At 42.7% G+C, this 22,280-nt stretch overlaps 1 protein-coding gene across 13 annotated transcripts in view; it reads left to right on the top strand.

The window, feature by feature from the left end:
- The window catches only part of diaph2 (diaphanous related formin 2), a 705,396-nt gene that overhangs the window by 216,068 nt on the left and 467,048 nt on the right, over positions 1–22,280 (top strand). For 10 of the 13 annotated variants that reach the window (XM_090198585.1, XM_090198584.1, XM_090198581.1 and 7 more), the window contains 4 exons: positions 3,157–3,273; positions 9,397–9,515; positions 10,589–10,653; positions 12,688–12,792. In XM_090198585.1, coding sequence (XP_090054711.1) covers positions 3,157–3,273; positions 9,397–9,515; positions 10,589–10,653; positions 12,688–12,792 — 406 coding nt within the window. Of the gene's footprint in view, positions 1–3,156; positions 3,274–9,396; positions 9,516–10,588; positions 10,654–12,687; positions 12,793–18,816; positions 18,886–22,280 lie in introns of all 13 variants that reach the window. The other 3 variants (XM_090198577.1, XM_036943141.2, XM_090198586.1) reach the window with 1 other exon arrangement.

The raw sequence follows: 22,280 nt of genomic DNA, 5'->3' as shown, positions 1-22,280 counted from the left end.
TAGCTGCTTAGACCCTTTCTTATTGATAGATGTAGCTGCTTAGACCCTTTCTTACTGATAGATGTAGCTGCTTAGACCCTTTCTTACTGATAGATGTAGCTGCTTAGACCCTTTCTTACTGATAGATGTAGCTGCTTAGACCCTTTCTTATTGATATATGTAGCTGCTTAGACCCTTTCTTACTGATAGATTTAGCTGCTTAGTCCCTTTCTTACTGATAGATGTAGCTGCTTAGTCCCTTTCTTACTGATAGATTTAGCTGCTTAGACCCTTTCTTACTGATAGATTTAGCTGCTTAGACCCTTTCTTACTGATATATGCAGGTGCTTGTACTCTTTCTTACTGATAAATGTAGCTGCTTAGACCCTTTCTTACTGATAGATGTAGCTGCCTAGTCCCTGGGATCCTTTCTTACTGATAGATGTAGCTGCTTAGTCCCTGGGATCCTTTCTTACTGATAGATGTAGCTGCTTAGTCCCTGGGATCCTTTCTTACTGATAGATGTAGCTGCTTAGTCCCTGGGATCCTTTCTTAATGATAGATGTAGCTGCTTTAGTCCCTTGGATCCTTTCTTAATGATAGATGTAGCTGCTTGCACCGTTTCTTACTGATAGATGTAGCTGCTTAGTCCCTGGGATCCTTTCTTACTGATAGATGTAGCTGCTTAGTCCCTGGGATCCTTTCTTACTGATAGATGTAGCTGCTTAGTCCCTGGGATCCTTTCTTACTGATAGATGTAGCTGCTTAGTCCCTGGGATCCTTTCTTACTGATAGATGTAGCTGCTTAGTCCCTGGGATCCTTTCTTACTGATAGATGTAGCTGCTTAGTCCCTGGGATCCTTTCTTAATGATAGATGTAGCTGCTTTAGTCCCTGGGATCCTTTCTTACTGATAGATGTAGCTGCTTAGTCCCTGGGATCCTTTCTTACTGATAGATGTAGCTGCTTAGACCCTTTCCCAGTCCCCCCTCAGATAGCAGTGTGGCAAGCCTATAATTGCATCTCACCAGTTTGGTAATTCTCATCGGTTTCTTCCAGGCTCATACAGGAGTGGGAAGCGATACATCAGAGAAGCCTGTATTCCCATCCCCTGCGCTCGCCGAATTTGATATGGGAGAACTATTTTGGTTACAGACATGGCTGAAGTTAATAAGAAAATGTCAGATGGCGTTAAAATGGATTGATTTGCGCTGATGGTGGTGGATGGATCATGTGGTGTATGAAATAGTGGGAACAGTTGGAGAGTATGGAGCACTGTTCTGTCATTTTGGGTGTGTCAAGTCTTTGCACTGGTTGTCAAGTGATGTTCACTCACGCTTAAGTAACTTTTCAGAGGTGATCAATGCTCGATTGTCATTCAACAGCCTTTTGAGACGATGAACTTAACAGTTTTTCCATCATAGCGGATATAATTTGCTCTAAACAACTTTGATGGGGCCACACAACTTTGACATGTCCTTTTATGTAGCTAAAAACCCCGAAACGAAGCTCGTCCGACCATGTCCTCTCCCCTTATCTGAGGAAGCCAGGCCCTTGGTCCCTGCTTTTAAGCCCTCTGGACTAAACAAGAACACAAATCAGATATATTTTTTCTGCTGGGTGACCCCAGACAAATGTGAATGAATGCAGAGCCTCTGACTGTGAAAGTGTTCTAGCCCAGACAGTGTATCACCCTGCAGTCAGCAGGTAAATATTTCAGCAGACATTGTTAAAACGTACACTTCATATTATGACGGCAATCAATTTTTCATCTTTCCCGGCTGAACACTGCACTATTCCGCCTCACTCTATTCCCCTTGTTTTCTGCATGTGTGCACAGATTGAAAATAAGACTATTTCTGAGTTTTATTTATTTTCTACATGCTTTTCAAACATGAATATCCACGGGAGGATCCTTTCTCAAGCAAACTGTTTTGTATAAGCCCCCTCAAGCTATTTATTTCTCTAAATTCTTTACAGTTTTGGGACTGGGTTTGTTGTTAGTTCAAAGAAGATCAAATGTAATCTTGCTATAGATTAAAATTCCAGTTCCATATTCCTCGTAAACACAGATGAAATACAATATACTGTAAAGTGATCGTGATATTATTCTGAAATCCCACTTGGATATTATATTTAAACACATGCACATCTCAAGAGAAATCACTTTTTCCTTGATTTGAACATTTCTCCCTATGGTTTCAATTCCATAAAAATCAACTGTGAAATGTTGTGCCAAGCGCTCCATTTCGCAGCCTCTGACAGTTCTTGATCTGAAACAAATAGCCAGCAATCCAACTCAGAGAAACGGACATAATGAAATGAATAATACACCATAGACAGTGATTTCTTATCCGATTCAACAACTATTTTAGACATCAAAAGCCATCGCTCGCACTCCTTGGGGAGGCGCATAATCAGTACCTTTAGCAAGTTTAATAACACATATTTTCTCTTCGATGGACAAGGCACAATCTGAGACAATATTTTCCATAGTGACTGATCCCCTTTTCATGATTCTCCCTAAATATCCAAACCCAATGGAGTTTTCACGTGATTAATTTCCTCCTCCTTGAAAGGCGCAGAGTGATAGGTGGAACACAGGGACTGTTCTTTATTGCCAAATCCCCTCCTAAAGTTAGCGGTTTACTCTTCTGTCGCTCCCGAGAGGGAAAACAGATGTGAGGAATTGTCGCTGTGTTTGCTTGTGCACAATGACACTTGTCTGAGTACTAGTTCGAGATGGGAAAACAAACACTGTGATTTGAGGATCTTCCAAATGATTTTGATTGACTATATTATTAGATTGATAAAGCACAGGTTTAAGCACTCCTTCATTCCCATGTCCGTTTAATACCTAAACAGTAATAAGCTCATCTGTGTTAGTACGCCACTGACCGAATAAGGGAATGTGAAATGTGTTATGCATGTGGCTAAATGAGAGGGGTACAATGTGTATATGTGTGAATGTGCTTTTCCACTTGGGAACAGTTTGTCCTATCCTATATGAGGAGAAGTGGTTAAAGGTAATAGGGGACTTTTAGAGAAGGCACATGAATTGTAAATGTTTGCCTTCTCCTTTTAAATGGTCTGTCATAGTAGCCTACTACTGCAAGCTGTTTTCTCTCAATTGTTTGCTACACTGCCATGACATTATATACCTTAACCCCCTTCTCACTGATATGGGTGAGGTGTACCATCTCCTGTCCAACATGGTGAAAGACACGGGGTCGGAGACCTACTTCCTGTCCATCCTACAGCACCTGCTGCTCATCAGGAACGACTACTACATCAGGTGAGTTCTGCACAAACAGCCACATCCCTTCTCACTGCTTTCACAGGAAGACTGCATTTCCACAAGACTGGTCTTGAGAAAAACACAAGGCTGAAATGTTGACATTAAACAGTCTCTAGTCTATTCCCTATTTTTGTTTTATTCAGTAGTATGTAGCCCCTGTAAGGGATACACTTTGCTGTGTAGCGCTAATGCTGCGTTATCAACGCAGAAACCTCAAGGACGTCCACTCCTTGACACCGCATTCGAGTAAGGCCAGATAACGAAACACGCGTCTGACCCCTGTAGATAAGTGTGCCACAATCCCTGTAAAACTACATTACTTCCTATAGCAAGTGCTATTCTCAAAACCTTGCCATCTCCATCTCCCCGGGGAAAGCATGTAAGCATTCAACATGAAAGATTCACATGTCCATTTTCTCCTCTCAGGGCTTTTCTCTCTCTCTCTCTCTCTCTCTCTCTCTGTCTCTCTGTCTCTCTGTCTCTCTGTCTCTCTGTCTCTCTGTCTCTCTGTCTCTCTGTCTCTCTGTCTCTCTGTCTCTCTGTCTCTCTGTCTCTCTGTCTCTCTGTCTCTCTGTCTCTCTGTCTCTCTGTATCTCTGTATCTCTGTATCTCTGTATCTCTGTATCTCTGTATCTCTGTATCTCTGTATCTCTGTATCTCTGTATCTCTGTATCTCTGTCTCTCTGTCTCTCTGTCTCTCTGTCTCTCTGTCTCTCTGTCTCTCTGTCTCTCTGTCTCTCTGTCTCTCTGTCTCTCTGTCTGTCTGTCTGTCTGTCTGTCTGTCTCTCTCTCTGTCTGTCTGTCTGTCTGTCTGTCTGTCTGTCTGTCTGTCTGTCTGTCTGTCTGTCTGTCTGTCTGTCTGTCTGTCTGTCTGTCTGTCTGTCTGTCTGTCTGTCTGTCTCTCTCTCTCTCTCTCTGTCTCTCTCTCTCTCTGTCTCTCTCTCTCTCTGTCTCTCTCTCTGTCTCTCTCTCTCTCTCTGTCTCTCTCTCTCTCTCTGTCTCTCTCTCTCTATCTGTCTCTCTCTCTCTCTGTCTCTCTCACTCTCTGTCTCTCTCTCTGTCTGTCTCTCTCTCTGTCTGTCTCTCTCTCTCTCTCTCTGTCTCTCTCTGTCTCTGTCTCTCTCTGTCTCTCTCTGTCTCTTTGTGTGTGATCAAAGTGCCAGGGCCATATCAGAGCAGATCTAATATTCTGTACTTTAGAACGATTAAGTAATTATTCAAATGGCGGCCCGGCTCTGGATTCCTGTAAATGTGTCAATCACAGGAAAAAAAGAGGGAGATAGTGGCGGCTCCTCTGATGGCAATGACAGTGATCAATTCGCTGCTGTGTCAGACTTTTCACCGAAATAAAATATTTAACAAAAAATAGAGAGAAGACAAGAGGAATTTACCATAGACAAGTTGCTGCTCACTCGGCTGGTATGAATAATGCATTCCTCATTTTGTTGGAGAAAGTGAGAAATAGAAAACACATTAAGTAGCTAGTGCAGCATAGCACCTCAGCACTCCTCTCTGTCTCTTTCCCCCACTACTGACGCCAATGCTCTCCACCACCGACAGTAAAAAAGGATCACTACAAATGCTAATTAAAAATGGATGTGCTTATTAAAGATATGCTTTTAAAAATACATTTCCCACCGCTCTCCCTCCTCCCCTACTCCATGAGGAAGACATAATTCCACATACATCACCGGGCTTTGCGAGGTGCGGTCGGTCTGTCTGACACAAGGTTCTTTTTCCAGCTCAGGCCTCAATTCATCATCAATATATCCCTTTTCGGCCACTTTGAACCAGCATATCTTTTTATGTTTCAGATTAAATTGGCTGGTTGTGAAATGGCAGGTCTTTAATTTTAGATTAAAAGGAGACCTTAAGATCATTTTGGGCTTTGATGACCGGATCTCTATTGGGATCCAGGGGGGAGGAAGTGGGCCACTCACGCTCGCTGTCAGGCCAAATCAGGTGATGGAGTGAAACTTGTCCATAGGTGTATGCTATGGCTTCCTGATCAAAGGGACGCATAACATGCCTATGCCAATATTCCAACAGAATGTGGACTTTGGCTTAAAATGTTATACATTTTCAACATGACAGCCTTGTACCCTGTTTCAACAGGACTGCCATGCACCCTGTTTCAAACACAGGGCAGATGTGTGTGTTCAATTTGGAGAAGCACCTCTCGAAACCATCACCAATTGGTGAAGGGGGGGGGGGGCTTGTTTTATTTTCGATAATTAATCTGAGTGCCATGCTTGATGAATGGGAGCACATCAAACCCCTGCTAAATTTAGAGCGGATATCCTCTTTTGGAGTGGAGCGATATGGGGATTACACTGGTTATGTGGAGCAGGGCTGGACGAGAGACTGCGAGGGGAGTTTGTGCTGCTGCTAGAATCCCAATGTCATGTTGAGGGGAAAGGTGCCAGAGTGAAGGAGTGAAGGATGGTGCTAGGGACATATGTTGGCTTCTGGAGCCCAGCCTTGCCCAGGCTCTGGTGGGGCCTGACAGTTCTGGGTCACTCGCTCACTCCTTCCCTTCCCTTTCTCAGTTATCTTGGTGTTAGTGTCAGAGAGGAGCGGGGGATGCTGGGAAAATAGGGTGACTTATTGAGATAATAATGTGGTCTACACCGGCGACAGTACTAAACCGGGTTGCCACAGTGCTGTAAGCCACACAGGGGCGATGTGCACTCGCTCGATCTCATGACAAGTGGGTGAATCCAGCCATAGGAACAAGACATCTGCCATTTCATGCTTACAAAAATGTTTTTACTTGTTTTGGTTCTTATATCTGTTTATATCTATGATAAGACCTGTCCACATTTTATAGGGAACCCTGATTTACTCCTTGTCATCACAAATAAATCCCCACATATAGGATGTACATTATTTACATATTTGGTCAATATGCACTCGTACGTGTCTTATTTCCATGCATGTTCAGAACTCTCAACATCTTTTGTATATTGAAGTGATCTCTCTGAAATGATCTGCATACCAACAATTCCAGCCTATTTGGTTCATTGCTCAAAGCAATGAATCTATTTGAGCCACAATGCTCTTACCCCATGCTCCCCTTTCCAAAGGCAGTAAAGAGAGAGCAGGACTTTGAAAAAAGCTTTGATTTCTTTATCTGCATCGGAGCCTTCTGAGCCTCCCACGCAACCTGAGTATCAGCAAGCAGCATTGCGCCTGACCACAGAGGCCAGCAGGAAATTAGAGCACAGCTAATCTGCCTAATAAAGGCCTCCCTCAGAAAACATATGAGTGTACACTACCGGTCAAAAGTTTTAGAACACCTATTCATTCAAGGGTTTTTCTTTATTTTTACTGTTTTCTACATCGTAGAATAATAGTCAAGACATCAGTCATGTAGTAACCAAAAAAGTGTTAAAAAATTCAAAATATATTTTATATTTGAGATTCTTCAAATAGCCACCCTTTGCCTTGATGACAACTTTGCATACTCTTGGCATTCTCTCAACCAGCTTCATGATGTATTCACCTGGAATGCATTTTAATTCAATGTTCATTTGTGGATTTTCTTTACTTCTTAATGCATTTCAATTAACGGATGTGCCTTATTAAATGTATTTGTGGAATTGTTTTCCTTAATGCATTTCAGCCAATCAGTTGTGTTGTGACAAGGGGGGGGGGGGGGGGTATATAGAAGATAGCCATTTTGCTAAAAGACCAAGTCCATATTATAGAAAGAACAGCTCAAATAAGCAAAGAGAAACGACAGTCCATCATTACTTTAAGACATGAAGGTCAGTCAATACGGAAAATGTCAAGGACTCTGAAAGTTTCTTCAAGTGCAGTCGCAAAAACCATCAAGCGCTATGATGAAACTGGCTCTCATGAGGACCGCCACAGGAATGGAAGACCCAGAGTTACCTCTGCTACAGAGGATACGTTCATTAGAGTTACCAGCCTCAGAAATTGCAGCCCAAATAAATTCTTCAGAGTTCAATTAACAGACACATCTCAACATCAACTGTTCATCGGAGACTGCGTGAATCAGACCTTCATGGTAAAATTGCTGCAAAGAAACTACTACTAAAGGACACCAATAATAAGAAGAGACTTGCTTGGGCCAAGAAATACGAGCCATGGACATTAGACCGGTTGACATTTGCCCTTTGCTCTGAAGTCCAAATTGGAGACTTTTGGTTCCAACCGCCGTGTCTTTGTGAGACTTGGTGTGGGTGAGCGGATGATGTCCGCATTTATGTTTCCCACCGTAAAGCATGGAGGCGGAGGTGTTTTGGGGTGAGGGTACTTTGCTGGTGACACTATCTGTGATTTACTTAGAATACAATACTTAGAACACTTTTTTTGGTTACTACATATTCTGTGTGTTATTTTATAGTTTTGAGGTCTTCGCTATAATTCTACAATGTAGAAAACAGTAAAAAATAAAGAAAAACCCAATAAGTAGGTGTTCTAAACCTTTTGACCGGTAGTGTACATGAGGACCGGTTGGCAACTGTGCCTACCCTCCTAACGCACAGTGTGTTTTAGAGGCTTCTCTCATAGTCACAGTACAACATGATTCTCTATTAGCCATATATTGGAGCGGTTTTTAGTTCCGGTTCTCCATTGATGGCGTTTTTTTAGTTTTTGTCCAGGACTGTAGTAGGTTTAACCTATTCCCGGGAGACCTCCCCATGTAGTTTATGGAAGTCATCTTCATATAGGCATGGATTGTATTTGTTTTAAACATACAGCATTTATATCAGCTGTCAGTTAGCACCACTTGAATTACTGTCTGTCACTCAGCACCACTTTACTTATTGTCTGTCACTCAGCACCAATTTAATTACTATCTGTCATTCAGCACCACTTTACTTATTGTCTGTCACCCAGCACCACTTGAATTACTGTCTGTCACTCAGCACCACTTTACTTATTGTCTGTCACTCAGCACCAATTTAATTACTATCTGTCACTCAGCACCACTTTACTTATTGTCTGTCACCCAGCACCACTTGAATTACTGTCTGTCACTCAACACCACTTTACTTATTGTCTGTCACTCAGCACCACTTTAATTGCTGGCTGTCACTCAGCACCACTTTAATTAAACAGACTCCAGGTACTTGTCAAATTAAGTGATTTGTGAAACTTTTGAGACATGGGAGAGTATATGTTTTTCTTATACACTGCATTCACATATTTTTTTTGTCACACTAATCATTCCTTTCCATGCTGTACCGTACTGCCCTGAGGAAGTAATCCTAATCAAATATGTTGGCATAGACATCATAAGTACTGTAAATTTGATATGACTGGCAATAACTCCTCGTAACCTATAAAGATTCACATTCATTCTGTTAATCCGGGATTTAACTAGCGTTGACCAGGAGAAAATTATAACTGTCCTCTAGTGTGGTTTTGAGCCCAGCGACAGTTCCTAAGAAACAGTCCCCATCATAAAAATTCAGCCTCCATGTGCTCAAGTGGGGGGTATTTTTGGTGGAAAAATTGTATTTCTGCTGGCACCATTCAAGGTCATGCTTGGAACATCATTATTTGTCGCTACGGGGCTCAGCTTAAGTTGACATTGTATTTGCTAAATGTCACTTGCAATTAAAGTTGATCATATAACTGGGGAAAGGTCACCCGCCAACTTGGGTGGCGAGAACAGGAGTCCCCGGCCGACTCAGACGCCGCCCGCCGCCACCCGAGACCCCATCGTTCTGTCACCCTCCCAAAACACGCAACATGTTCTCCATGCCATTGTGCTTTTAATTACACATATTACACTGATTAGATTTGCATTTCAGGTTTATGGGCACCCTTAATTGACAAAGATGATTACAAATTAGTGACGGCCGGCTGCGCAGCCCGTTTGTCACCTTGAATAGCCGCAAGTCATGCTGCTCCGAGTTCTACGTCCCCGGGATTAATTTTAGCGATTTCACGATCAGCATAAAAGCATGTGATCAAATGTAATTCCAATTTTTTATTTTTTATTTTATTTTATCTGTCATTCTGTGACCTCTAGCTCGGCTAAGGGGATATTTTGTGGAGAATTAGGGCTGTGTAAGTTTGTGTCATTCTCCTGTTCTTGATGTGCATGCTGACTTAGTTGTGTTCTGCTCACTGCTCTCCCAGGCCCCAGTACTACAAGGTGATAGAGGAATGTGTGTCTCAGGTGGTTCTCCATCGCAGCGGGATGGACCCAGACTTCGGGTACAGAGAGAGACTGGATGTAGACTTCACCCACCTCATTGGTAGGTCTGCCAGAGCTCTGTCTTTCCTCTGACATTTAAAAGGGTGAATTTGCAGCCAGTAGGACACCATTATACACCTCCAAAACTGGTTGAAATGATGTCATTATTAACACATTTGAATTTATTTGTTTGTTTCTGGTTAGAATTACATAATTTCAACCAGTTTTGCCTCCTAGGTCTCCCTAACCTACATACTGTACAATATAGCTTGAATCAGTATCTCTTTCTTTAATACTAGTCTTGTTATTCATATTTTGTCTCCTAATCGGTCTAAAGCATCCTCAGATATATTTTTCTGTTGTACTGCGCGGACAGCAGGATGTGGGTGTTGCTAAAAATGGTGCAATATCCCTCTCATTATTATCTATCCCCATTTCCCCCCTGAGAGCCTTCCCAGAAAAACCTGCAGCCCCTTGACATGTATAGGAAAAGGTAGTCTAATTACGAATAAATAATGCATTACCTGTTAGGTGTGACTGTGGCACATCATGTCTCATCATAAGCACATGGAGATTTCACAGCGTCTTCACTCTGCCGAGGACATTCATCAGCAGAGTTTCTTGAATCCTAGAGGAAACAGGGTCTATTTGCCCCAAATTAGAAATGCAGTCATTCATTTCCTTCAAGTAGAGACAAATTAATGAAATAACTAAGTGTTTTTATTTTTATATTTTTGTTCTTCTGTTATTGTCACTAACAGTTCTGTGGCATCGTGCCGACAAAGTCTCATTAAAAGTTTCCGAGCCCATCCGTGATTTTCTCACATTTTTATATCACTGTGCTGTAATGAGTTGAAAACAAATGTTTCGGGGCTTGGTTTTTAAACATTGGCAAACCTGCCGAACAGAATACAAATCTCCTGGGGGATATGTCAAGAAAAGAATGAGCCGACAAGTGCCGTTCCCCCCTTTCTTCACTCATTCCCTCTCTGTCTCTCTGATGTAATATTCCTTTTAGGGTTGATCTGGAATCTTAAGTAGGATGTTAACAATGTACAGTGTAATTGAGAGAATCAAAGTCACTTCGTGGGTTCTTACTGTCGTTGCTGCTCTCTGCCCTCTTTTTTCTTACAGATCAGTGCGTGGATAAAGCCAAAGTGGATGAGAGCGAACTGAAGGCTGCTGAGTTCTCCAAAAAGGTGAGGTACAGTGCATCATTCCCCTCAACTCCATTGGTATGCCACCACCACGCTCCCATCAGAAAGCCCCCCCCCCCCCCCCAAGAGATCCTGGTCCAGCTATTGATTCTGGTCCCTGATCAATAGCTGGTGAAATAGTTCAACAAACTCTCTCAAATTTCCGGAATAAAGTTTTAAAGTAAAAGCTACAATGTTGAGGAAAGATTGGACCAACCTAACTCCTGAAGATTTAATCTACTTTGTAACTGGATGGAGTAGCCTACTTTATTCTGCGTCCACGCTGATCTTCAAACAGAGGAATAAAGTGCATGAAGTGTATTTTTACTATGTAATGATAGACAGTACAATCAATTTCCACTATATATTTGTGACTGACCGCCTAATCTGACTTGTTCACATTACTGTCTCTGGTAAACACACTATATCAAATCAAATCTAAGTTTATTTGTCACATGCGCAGTATACAGAAGGAGTAAACAGTACAATGAAATGGTTTCATAGTAGCAATATCAAAAACAAAGTGTCCAGATCAAAATATTGTATAAATTATTATTAGATGATGCTTACCTGACATACTTGTCTAAATTGATCATCTGGCAGTCTTTTGTTTAGACATGCAGCTACCTAGCTAAACAATGAACCGGCATAATCCCAACTCATACTACTACCAATACAAACATTGTCATAGCTGGAGTATGAATCTGCAGGTAGCTAAAGGGCTACTGTAACCAACTAGGTTCAATGTTAACTAGTTAACATTAGGCTATAACTAGCAATGCAAATGGATTTCTGATTAAAATAATATTACTACACAGATCCTACCCATAACGTTTGCCAGCTAGCGAACAGTGCACTTTAACTTGCAATGAAAATTAGAAATGTATAATATCTGAAAATGTAGCTAGACGCTTTACGGCAGACTGGAACCATTGAACTTCGTTATGTTTGTAGCTACATCTTGTTTGGCCAGCGTTGAGTTAAGTCACTACGTTTCCCACTGACCGTGGCGTGTACAGGTAGTAGGCAATCACTTTTTCCAACTGATCTGTTAATAGCACCTGCTAAATTCGGGGCATCAATCTTGTTGAGAAAAGTAGCAAAGCTTTTGTAGTTCTCGATGGCTAACATTATATCTTTAAAAAACGGTAGAAAGGACTGTCAACACATACTGAACAGCTCACGTTATAGACAGAAGCATGCTCCTGTACATGGCAGACCAATCCAAACTCATCTCCCGGCATGTCCAGCCCATCCATAATCTCAGCCAATCATGACTAGCGAGAAGGTTTCCGACTTTTTCCGTAGATTAACCAACAAGGCTTGTAAATTTAACGATTTCATTCATATTTACGGATGGAATATAAGTTTGTTATTTAAACACATGAAAGTTCACATATTCCAGAATGCATTTCTGCCAAAAAAAAACACATTTGGATTTTTTTTTTTTTTTTTTTTTTTTTTGACATACGTTCAAATGCCTCTCCTGTTTAGTAGTGACGTGCAACATTTCATGAAACGAGTCACATTTCTTTAGTACACCACCAGTACTGTGAGTCACTGGTACTTCCAGCAGAATCCCCCAGAAGTGTTTTGGTGCATGTGACTCAGACCTTAACGACATGGTACTCTAATTTGAACCAGTCTGTAAAGGCATGGTACTGTATCACCACGCCACATATGCCCCCACAGTCCCCCCACACCCCTGCCTCTGTGTGTGGGACATCAGAGGCGTCCTGGGTGTGAGTGGAATGAGAGCAATGTCCCCCCCTGCGGCAACAGTGAAAACATTGTTGTGACACAGGTTGCTTTCCCACAAAGGTTAGATCTGTCACCAACACATGAAAGCCGGACCCAAACCACAGCCAGTGGACGACAGGGTAGAGGCCACCAAAGGCCTATGAATAGAGGTAGGAGAACGGGCCAAGTGTGTGCGAGACAGTGTGTATCGGTGTGTGTTGACTTGCCCTGCAGTTGGCCATTCATATGAGACAACTTGGTCCTGACCAGAGTGTGTGTTGTGTTGAATTTTTGCAGTTCGATGAAGAGTTCAGCGCCCGGCAGGAGGCCCAGGCCGAGTCCCAGAAGAAAGAGGAGAAAATCAAAGAACTGGAAGGGCAGATCTGCAATCTGAAGACCCAGGTAAGGACCAGAGGAGACGAGAGGAGCATACACACCCATTACTCCAGACTGCAGTCTGAAGCCACAAGCTCCCCATAGAGGTCTTGTACAGTGCCCATGTGTTCACAAATAGATACACAGTCTGTACCACAGGTTTTACCGAAATACGTAGTCTCTACCACTGGAAACCCAACCTCATTGCTTAGTTTAATGTTCAAAACAGTATTGAGGAAGGCATAAGAAAAAAGGGATTGGGGCAAGCAGCAAACATTAATCACATCGTATTTACAGTGACACGTAAAAATTATGTGAACCCTTTGGAAATACCTGAATTTCTGCATAAATTGGTCATAACATTTGATCTGATCTTCATCTAGGTCACAACAATAGACAAAAACAGTCTGCTTAAACTGATAACATACAAACAATTATATGTTTTCATGTCTTTATTGAACGTGTAAACATTCACAGTGCAGGCTGGAAAAAGTATGTGAATCCTTGGATTTAATAAGTCCCTCCTTTGGCAACAATAACCTCTACCAAACGTTTTCTGTAGTTGCGGATCAGACCTGCACAACAGTCAGGAGGAATTTTGGTCCATTCCACTTTTCAAAACTGTTTCAGTTCAGCAATATTCTTGGGATGTCTGGTGTGAACTGCTCTCTTGAGGTCATGCCACAGCATCTCAATCAAGTTGAAGTCAGGACACTGACTTGGCCACTCTGACTGGCCACTAACTCTGTGTTTTGGGTCATTGTCCTGTTCTATCACCCAACTTCTGTTGAGTTTCAATGGGCGGACAGATAGCCCAACATTCTCCTGCAAAATGTCTTGTTAAACTTGGGAATTCATTTTTCCGTCGACGATAGCAAGCTGTCCAGGCCCTGAGGCAGCAAAGCAGCCCCAAACCATGATGCTCCCTCCACCATACTTTACAGTTGGGATGAGGTTTTATTGTTGGTGTGCTGTGCCTTTATTTCTCCACACATAGTGTTGTGTGTTCTTTCCAAACAACTCAACAGTAGTTTAATCTGTGCACAGAATATTTTGCCAGTAGCGCTGTGTAAGGTGCACTTTTGCAAACTTCAGACGTGCAGCAATGTTTATTTTGGACAGCAGTGGCTTCTTCCGTGGTGTCCTTCCATTAACACTATTCTTGTTTTAGTGTTTTACGTATCGTAGACTCGTCAACAGAGATGTTAGTTCCAGAAATGTCTGTAAGTCTGTAAGTCTTTAGCTGACACTAGGATTCCTCTTAACCTCATTGAGCATTCTGCGCTGTGCTTTTACAGTCGTCTTTGCAGGACGGCCACTCCTAGGGAGAGCAGCAACAGTGCTGAACTTTCTCCATTTATAGACAACTTGTCTTACCGTGGACTGATGAGCATCAAGGCTTTTAGAGATAATTTTGTAACCCTTTCCAGCTTTATGCAAGTCAACAATTCTTAATCTTAGGTCTTCTGAGATCTCTTTTGTTTGAGACATGGTTCACATCAGGCAATGCTTCTTGTGAATAGCAAACTCACATTTTATGAGTGTTTTTTGTAGGGCAATGCAGCTCTAACCAACATTTCCAATCTCGTCTCATTGATTGGACTCCAGGTTAGCTGACTCCTGACTCCAATTAGCTTTTGGAGAAGCCATTAGCCTAGGGGTTCACATACTTTTTCCAACTTACACTGTGAATATTTAAATTATGCATTCAATATAGAGAAGAAAAATACAATTTGTGTGTTATTAGTTTAAGCACACTATGTTTGTCTATTGATGTGACTTAGATGAAGATCAGATCAAATTTTATGACCAATTTATGCAGAAGTCCAGGTACTTCCAAAGGGTTCACATACTTTTTCTTGCCACTAGTGGTTTCCCCAAAGCATGTTTGTCCAAGATTACCTTTTACTGCAGTGAGCTGAATCAGGGCCACACAAGTGTTTCTTCGTAGTCTTAAACAAATCCACTTTGAAACTTAAGTATACACCTCACACACAATGTTATGGGCTTAAAAAAAGACAACACAGCAGTACCATGTCAGATATAGAGTTGAGATTAATTCAATGTTGAGTTTGAATTGCACTATTACACTTTATATACATTTCAGAAGACTGAATTATAACAAAACCGTTTGACAGAGAAACACCGGATTTTCGGCTTTCAAAAATAATGTTTATTTATTATTCATAACATTCCTCCCTAAAGGACGATTTGATCATTTGACTGTAGGAAAGGACTACTCTGGTTGTGAGAAAAAATGACTTTTACTAATTTGGTCAAATTGAAACCTTTCTACCCCAATCACGGATGCCAGGCTCTAAGTGGGTATTTTCCAGCCATACGGGAGCGTTTGATTCAGTAAAGGGTTCATCTCCTTTTTAAAATGTCGGATTTGATATTGGCTGAATTGCTCCATGGCAGCCTGTTCCATGCAATTGTATTATCACAGAGATGGATTTCATTTCTTCTCTGGCCTTGGCATCCCCATCTTTTCCCAGACAAAACCCCTCAAACCTAAGCACAGAAAATGACTGCTATTTCCTCCTTAACCCAATTTGAAACACTTCAGTGTTGCCTTGGGACAAAAGGGCAGTTTGCTTCCTTGCTTACTGAATGTAATATAAGCCAGTGTTGAAAGATGGTATGGCATCCAGTAGCTGAGATTGTTTTCCTCCAAACTAAATTCTGTGGCAGTTGCAAATGTCCGCGTTCCCCATCCCTTTTCTGCACCTGCACATTTAGCTCTGTACTGCGTCGCCAGGACTTTTTCCAAAGACAAGTTGCTGTCATTAAGGTCCCTGGCAGCCTCAGTGATATTTTATTCTCAGTATTAGTGTGTGGCGTGAGGCTTGGTCCTCTTCCTGTCTAGACAGAGGCAAGTTTTTTTTCTTTCTTCCCCGATTGCACTTAATTTGTGTGCAGTCCTCACTCCCCCACTTCATCTGCCCGAGTGCAATGTTGCCACTCGTTACCTTCTCTCTCGGCCAAACTCGTTCATCATTCACTCATCGCCCCAACGATTGCCCGCCCGCTGCATTCACAAATTCATGAGGCCAACATGGTGGCCGGGTCCCGTCCGCACCTCTATCATCCTCTCTTTTTCTCTGGTCTCTATATTTCTGATTTTTTTCTCTTTCTCTCTCTCTGCCGTGTCTTCTCTCTCTCACTATCTGCTTTGTCTTCTATCTCTCTGCTTTGTATTCTCTCTATCTGCTTTGTCTTCTATCTCTCTGCTTTGTCTTTCTCTCTCTCGCTCTCTCTCTGCTTTGTCTTCTCTCTCTCTCTCCTTTGTCTTCTATCTCTCTGCTTTGTCTTCTCTCTCTCTGCTTTGCCCTCTCTCTCTCTGCTTCGCCCTCTCTCTCTCATTGCATGAGGCAGTGTCACCCTCGGCTTACCTGCTTTCCCTGAGTGCTCCTTTTTAAGCACTGTTTTTCCAGGCTTTTCCCCCTCCCACTAACAGGCCCCCGGTCTTTTGAAGCCAGTCTGTTTGTGGTGCATTAACAGGTAGTGTAGCGGAGTGAAGCCCCCGAGAGTCAGCTCCTTCTCTTCCTGCCGTCTCTGAACGCGCCTTCAAAGGCTGCTGGAGCTTTGCACATCAACAGACATCTGCCTCAGCAGGGAAACATCTAATGCGCTTGGCGAGAGCTCACATAAATATGGCTGCGAGTTCTTCAAGTTACATCCAGGGGGTGTGTTGGTCTAAAAAAGGGCTCGATGTAAACATGTATGTTGTCACGCTCTGCATGGCAGGAATGCGCTCGTGGTCAAATTGGTACCTTTAAGAAATGTGTATGTGTAGTATAAGGTGATTTTTCAAAGGTTTTCTTCTATTGCTTTCATATTGGAGGCACAGAGAAAGTACCTGGTACCTTTTGAGTTGGATCCTCCACACTAGGAACACTTGCCAAGAACAGACATGCGTCGTCAATTTGATCTCTTCGGGCATACTGTAGGAGATGTGCCATAGCTCTCACAATTTCCGCCGCGATCATGACACAGATTATTTTGTTTATCTGGCAACACGTTATCAGGAGGTACACATTTTGCAATCACAGCAATATTTAGGTTGTGGTGCTGAAGTCTTGCAATGGAGCACATAAATGGAAATGTAGGCGCTACTATACTCCGTTTCAATCAGACAATTATTTGAATTCTAAAATGTATCCTTCCTGGTGATGATGTACAGGCCTGTTTCTTCCCCTGAAAACAAAGTTTCTAGTCAACCTGTTTTTAAAAGGGTTGAAACTGCAACAGATGAACAACACAGTGTTGTACTAAGCCATTATCTTCCGGAGTGCAGCACCTCTAAATCCATGCGAAGACACTACACTCAGGTTGTTCATCAAAGCTGCTGTGGTGGTACATCTGTCGTTTTATTGAATATGAATGAAGTGGGATCTCTGTTCACATCTCGTCGACAGAGCTCTTCGTGGAAATAAAAACATGTCTCTCTGTCTCCCAGCCCCTGCTACTTCACCTTGTCTGTGAACCGACGGATTTAATGAGAGCCTGTCTCAGGGAGCTTCCACCTTTTGATGTGTCTGTTTGATTATCCCCGCGATCCGATCGAGCACAGGTTTCGCCTGTAAACATCGACAAAACGCAATGAAAACACATCAAATGGAACTAATCCACCTCCCACCCCTGCCAACCCCTACGAACCCACCTCAGCTCAGAGATAACGGGGGAGGCGTTTGTAGAATTGGATGAGGTTGAGATGAATAATTTTCAGGTGCGGTAGATACCTTGGACCTATTCTGTGCCATGCCATTAATGGGCTTTAACAACCTGGAGATCATGTAGCTGAACCAGCATGGCCAGGAATGAGGTTGGAAGGTGTAGCAGATCACTCTCTCCTATCTGGCTCTGCCAGTCTACCTGCAGACCTCTCTCATTCCCAGACTGGACTGAGCTTGTAATGAATGCAACAGGCCTCTCGATACAACCACCACTGCCATGTGTTTTTAGTGGTTGCCAAGTAATTCACCGTCAAATGTAGCAAGTGTTTGACATGCATCTTTCTCTGGCTGTTATTAACCTCAAAACATTTGTTTATGTCAATACCTTCAATACCTTATGTTTAATACTTGAGTGTAATGTACTTGAGTTCCATCAATCGCATCTTTGAGTCTAAGACCTGAGGGGTTCAAGTTCCATGCCATCCACTTATCCTGTGGTTACAGTTTTTAAAATAGAGGCCTTGAACTCGCCGTAGTCCATAGTTAAGGATGGAGTGTAAAAGAAAATGTTCCCCATTCACCTTAAGATTGCACTTTACAACCACGTTCTAAACTCTGGTGAAATGGAAGTCCTTATTCCTTCTCCTTTTCCATTACGCATGTTCAATATTTAATACTCCTCACTCCACAGTCAGGCTGTTCTGTAGGAACGACTCCATATAAATATGTTTCACTACGCAGTTGAGTTTGTACCCATCTACACAACGGCTGTTATTAAGACGTTAGAATGTGATGAGGTCATATAGAGTGAAATATCGAAGCGACAACAAAATATTTGGGGTAAAATCAATGCCTGTCGTATATATCTGAGAGGGGAAAGTAGGGAATGCGATTTGCTAGAACATATTAGAACGTAGCGTTCCAAATGGGACCATTGAATGGGTTTTGAGGATACAAAAATAAATGTCATCCACTGTGTGAACATATGGATGGCTGTTTCATCTAGGCTCTGTAGATTACTAAATTAGGTTATTTTCCATCTAATACAAAATGCACTTTTAAATGCTGAAAATGACTTTGCTTGTTTGAGGATATGAAATAAATGTGATCTTGGTATTCTATGTGACGGGTAGTACTAATTTATCTGTATTAATTTCATCATAACCATGTTTTAACTGGGAATTTCTTTGTCACTTACTCCTCTGCTTCACCTGTCTGTGCCTGGTGTTGGCCTGTGTTCTCTGTTAACAAAAGTACTGGTGTTCATCTTGCCTGTCTAGCTAACCACCCTCTTTGTGTGCCTCTCTGTTGCGCTCTGTATATGTGTGTATGTCTGGGTGTCTGTTGTGTGTTTGTGTGTCCGTCTGTCCAGTTAGCTAGCGAGGCAAACAAGCTCAAAGAGGCTCAGAAAGTCATCAGTGAAGCTGAGTGCCAGGTGCAGGTGGGTGATACCTTTGCATCCGTGCCCCTCCCTTCCCTTTCATTCTTCTGGCATGGTTGACCGGTATTGGCTGCACATTGAGAAACCTAATCTTGAATTAACTCATGAATGCCCCAAACTCAATCAACGCGCATTACAAGTATGATGTTTGCTCTGATCTTTGCATATGATTGATTTTCGATAATTGTGCAGTGATCTACATCATATTCCTCATAATTCCCCATCTGTTAATAGTGCCTCACTCTTGGTCTGTAATTGGAGAATGCAATGAAGTTTGATTTCCTTGCATCATCATAGACAAACAGAGTAATAATCTGTGGGATTTTTATACATGTTTTATTTCACCTTTCTTTAACTAGGCAAGTCACTTAAGAACATTCTTATTTACAATGACGGCCTAACCCAGACGACGCTGGGCCAATTGTGCGCCGCCCTATGGGACTCCCAATCACGGCCGGTTGTGATACAGCCTGGAATCGAACCAGGTCTGTAGTGACGCCTCTAGCACTGAGATACAGTGCCTTAGAATGGCTTCAGAGTGGTGCAGCGGTCTAAGACAGAAACATCTGGGGCGGCAGGTAGCCCTAGTGGTTAGAGCGTTGGACTAGTAACCGAAAGGTTGCAAGATCGAATACCCGAGCTGAAAAGGTAAAAATCTGTCGTTCTGCCCCTGAACAAGGCCGTTAACCCACTGTTCCTAGGCCGTCATTGAAAATCAGAATTTGTTCTTAACTGACTTGCCTAGTTAAATAAAGGTTAAAGTAATCTCAAATGAACTGTTCCATAGAAGATAATCAAATGTGGACGTGTGATGTAATTCTCCCCAATAAACACCTTATGACTGAATCTCTGCTTTGCTCATTAGAGCCGAGATTGGGGGAAGGTTTAATTGCGTAATAGTCCAAGTTAATTACCCACCCGTCTGACCTTCCCCCCGCCGAGGTCTAGAAGCTGTGGACCCCTCAATGAACGGGTTAGATTTCAAATCACTCCATACTCCTACGCTAATCAGCGCTCCAGATGAGGATGGCCTGGCAAGAGGGCTAGCTGCCAAGAAGCCATTAGGAGGCTCACCTCTCTCTTGCTCCCAGCTAACTGTGGTCAGTGGTCAGGCTGGAGCTGCCAAAACACAGCACCATTGGTCTGTAAACAGACTTTTAAAATGGATGTTTGAACCAGAGAAACCAAAACAACTATGTTGCTATAGGGAGAAGGTGCTTGAAGATCCTTGCTGCTATGATTGGAGGATGTAGGAAAGGTACTCCAGTGATTTACCTGTGGGAGAAGGTAGAACCCTCCAGGGCACTGTCGAATGCAGGGTTGATTAGCCTTCCATAGACGAGGCTGTAGGGCCTGCAGCACGGCGGGACGAGAGAGAAGGAGGGAAAACAAGAGAGGAGCTATAACAGGCTCAGAGGGCCCCTGAATGTGGAAAAGACAGCACTCTAATTTAGCAGCTAATTTGCTTCCATTCTCTCATATTAATCTTAAAAGAGAAAATGGGCCACGACGGGCTCTGAGATTGACAGACGTATAATCATTGGAATGGGAGCGCACCCGTCGAGGGGTTTTGGAGGCGGCCTGCTTCAAGCGCTCCTCACCACTTTTTAAATGTTTTACCTGATAGACATTCCACGGCTGGCATTGTGTAATCAAGCACTCTGTAATACCTTCAAACATTTGACCGGACGCACATTACCCACATAATCCAATAATGTTTTTGGTCAATGTGGTGGAAATGTTGCTGGGCATACTTTTGGAAAGAAAGACCGTTGTCATCTTCTAATCAAACCAGGTCAAATCCTATCTGTGCCATGGGCGGTCTAATTGCTCCATTTGCATATGTTTTGTCTCTAAACAGCCCCCCCCCCCCCCCGCCTTTATCAATGATTATAAATACCTGTTTGTGCTGCAGAGCTGTATGATAGGGCAGACTTGTCAAGGGACTGGCTGGTCTGTGTCTTATCGGTAATGGGTTTCATTTTGCCCGTCTACCGCCTAATAGCCTTCCTTTGTGAGCTCCATCTTGTCGACTTCAACATTGCTTATCTAGATGTCTAACAGTGGCCAGACAATCCCCTGGCTTCTCCCCAATGGTTATGTGTCGGCTGAACATGCACTGTGCACACACACGTCAATAGGGAATGAATGTACTGGTATGTGAGGATTTGATACAATACATTATCTACCCACCGAACCCTCCTGCAATAGATAGTGTTGGCATAGCATTAGCATGCCATTAGTTTCCTCATTACCAATTCAGGTTCAGGTGGCTCTATTCATCTCATACGCTTCATCTATTAGCCAACTGCAAAAGCAATTGTCATGGTAATCAGCACCAACAATTCAGGCTTGTCTATATTGGAGTCTGATTAAATGAAACACATCATATGTATAAGAGGGGGAATCATTTTTCCATAAATAGACAATACAAATGTTCTCTACTTTAATTCATATTCAGGATGACTTCAGAATCACAGAAGTCTCCAAAAATATGGACTTTCTTTTTCTTCTTTGTGGAACACTTTACATAGTGTTGATATGCAGCATTCATAAATCATTCATAAAGCCTTAATATGTATGACATAAAAAGGCATAATGCCCTACATATGTTTATATACCCTTTAAGGGTGTCCTCTGAAGGGTGTTTATTGGATTCTGAATGGTGTATATAAAGGTGTATACACGCACACTCTGAACTGAACAGCGATTGCACGTACACAGTGCTTCATCCAGACACATATAGCCACAAATATACTCAGCATGTCAGAGATCTCTCCAGAGTACTTCTAATGGGAAAGGTGACATACCTCCCTGCAATATTGTTCTGCTTCCTATTAGGTTCTTGTTTATGTAACTTCATATTTAATGTGTCTGGTAGACTGTCTCAGGGAACTGAGCGACCCACTTTCCCCAGTGTGAGGTGGAGCGGAGCTGGTTAGGACTCCTGAGTGTTGGTCTCTGGCTGGCTGATAGGGTACTGATACAATGACTCCTCTGAGTGTTGGCCTCTGGCTGGCTGATAGGGTACTGATATAATGACTCCTCTGAGTGTTGGCCTCTGGCTGGCTGATAGGGTACTGATATAATGACTCCTCTGAGTGTTGGTCTCTGGCTGGCTGATAGGGTACTGATAAAATGACTCCTATGTGCTTACCAGCAAAAGGATAGTGTAATGACCGTCTTCAGTCCCTAACAGAGACATCACACAGGTCCATTAGCCAGACTGGTGTAATGACCATCTTCAGTCCCTAACAGAGACATCACCCAGGTCCATTAGCCAGACTGGTGTAATGACCGTCTTCAGTCCCTAACAGAGACATCACCCAGGTCCATTAGCCAGACTGGTGTAATGACCGTCTTCATTCCCTAACAGAGACATCACCCAGGTACAT

This window comes from Oncorhynchus mykiss, chromosome 14, assembly GCF_057628025.1.
Source record: "Oncorhynchus mykiss isolate SJ-2025 chromosome 14, ASM5762802v1, whole genome shotgun sequence".
Taxonomy (NCBI): Eukaryota; Metazoa; Chordata; class Actinopteri; order Salmoniformes; family Salmonidae; genus Oncorhynchus; species Oncorhynchus mykiss.
Note: the sequence above shows the minus strand (reverse complement) of the source record. Positions and strands in the feature narration are given on the sequence as shown.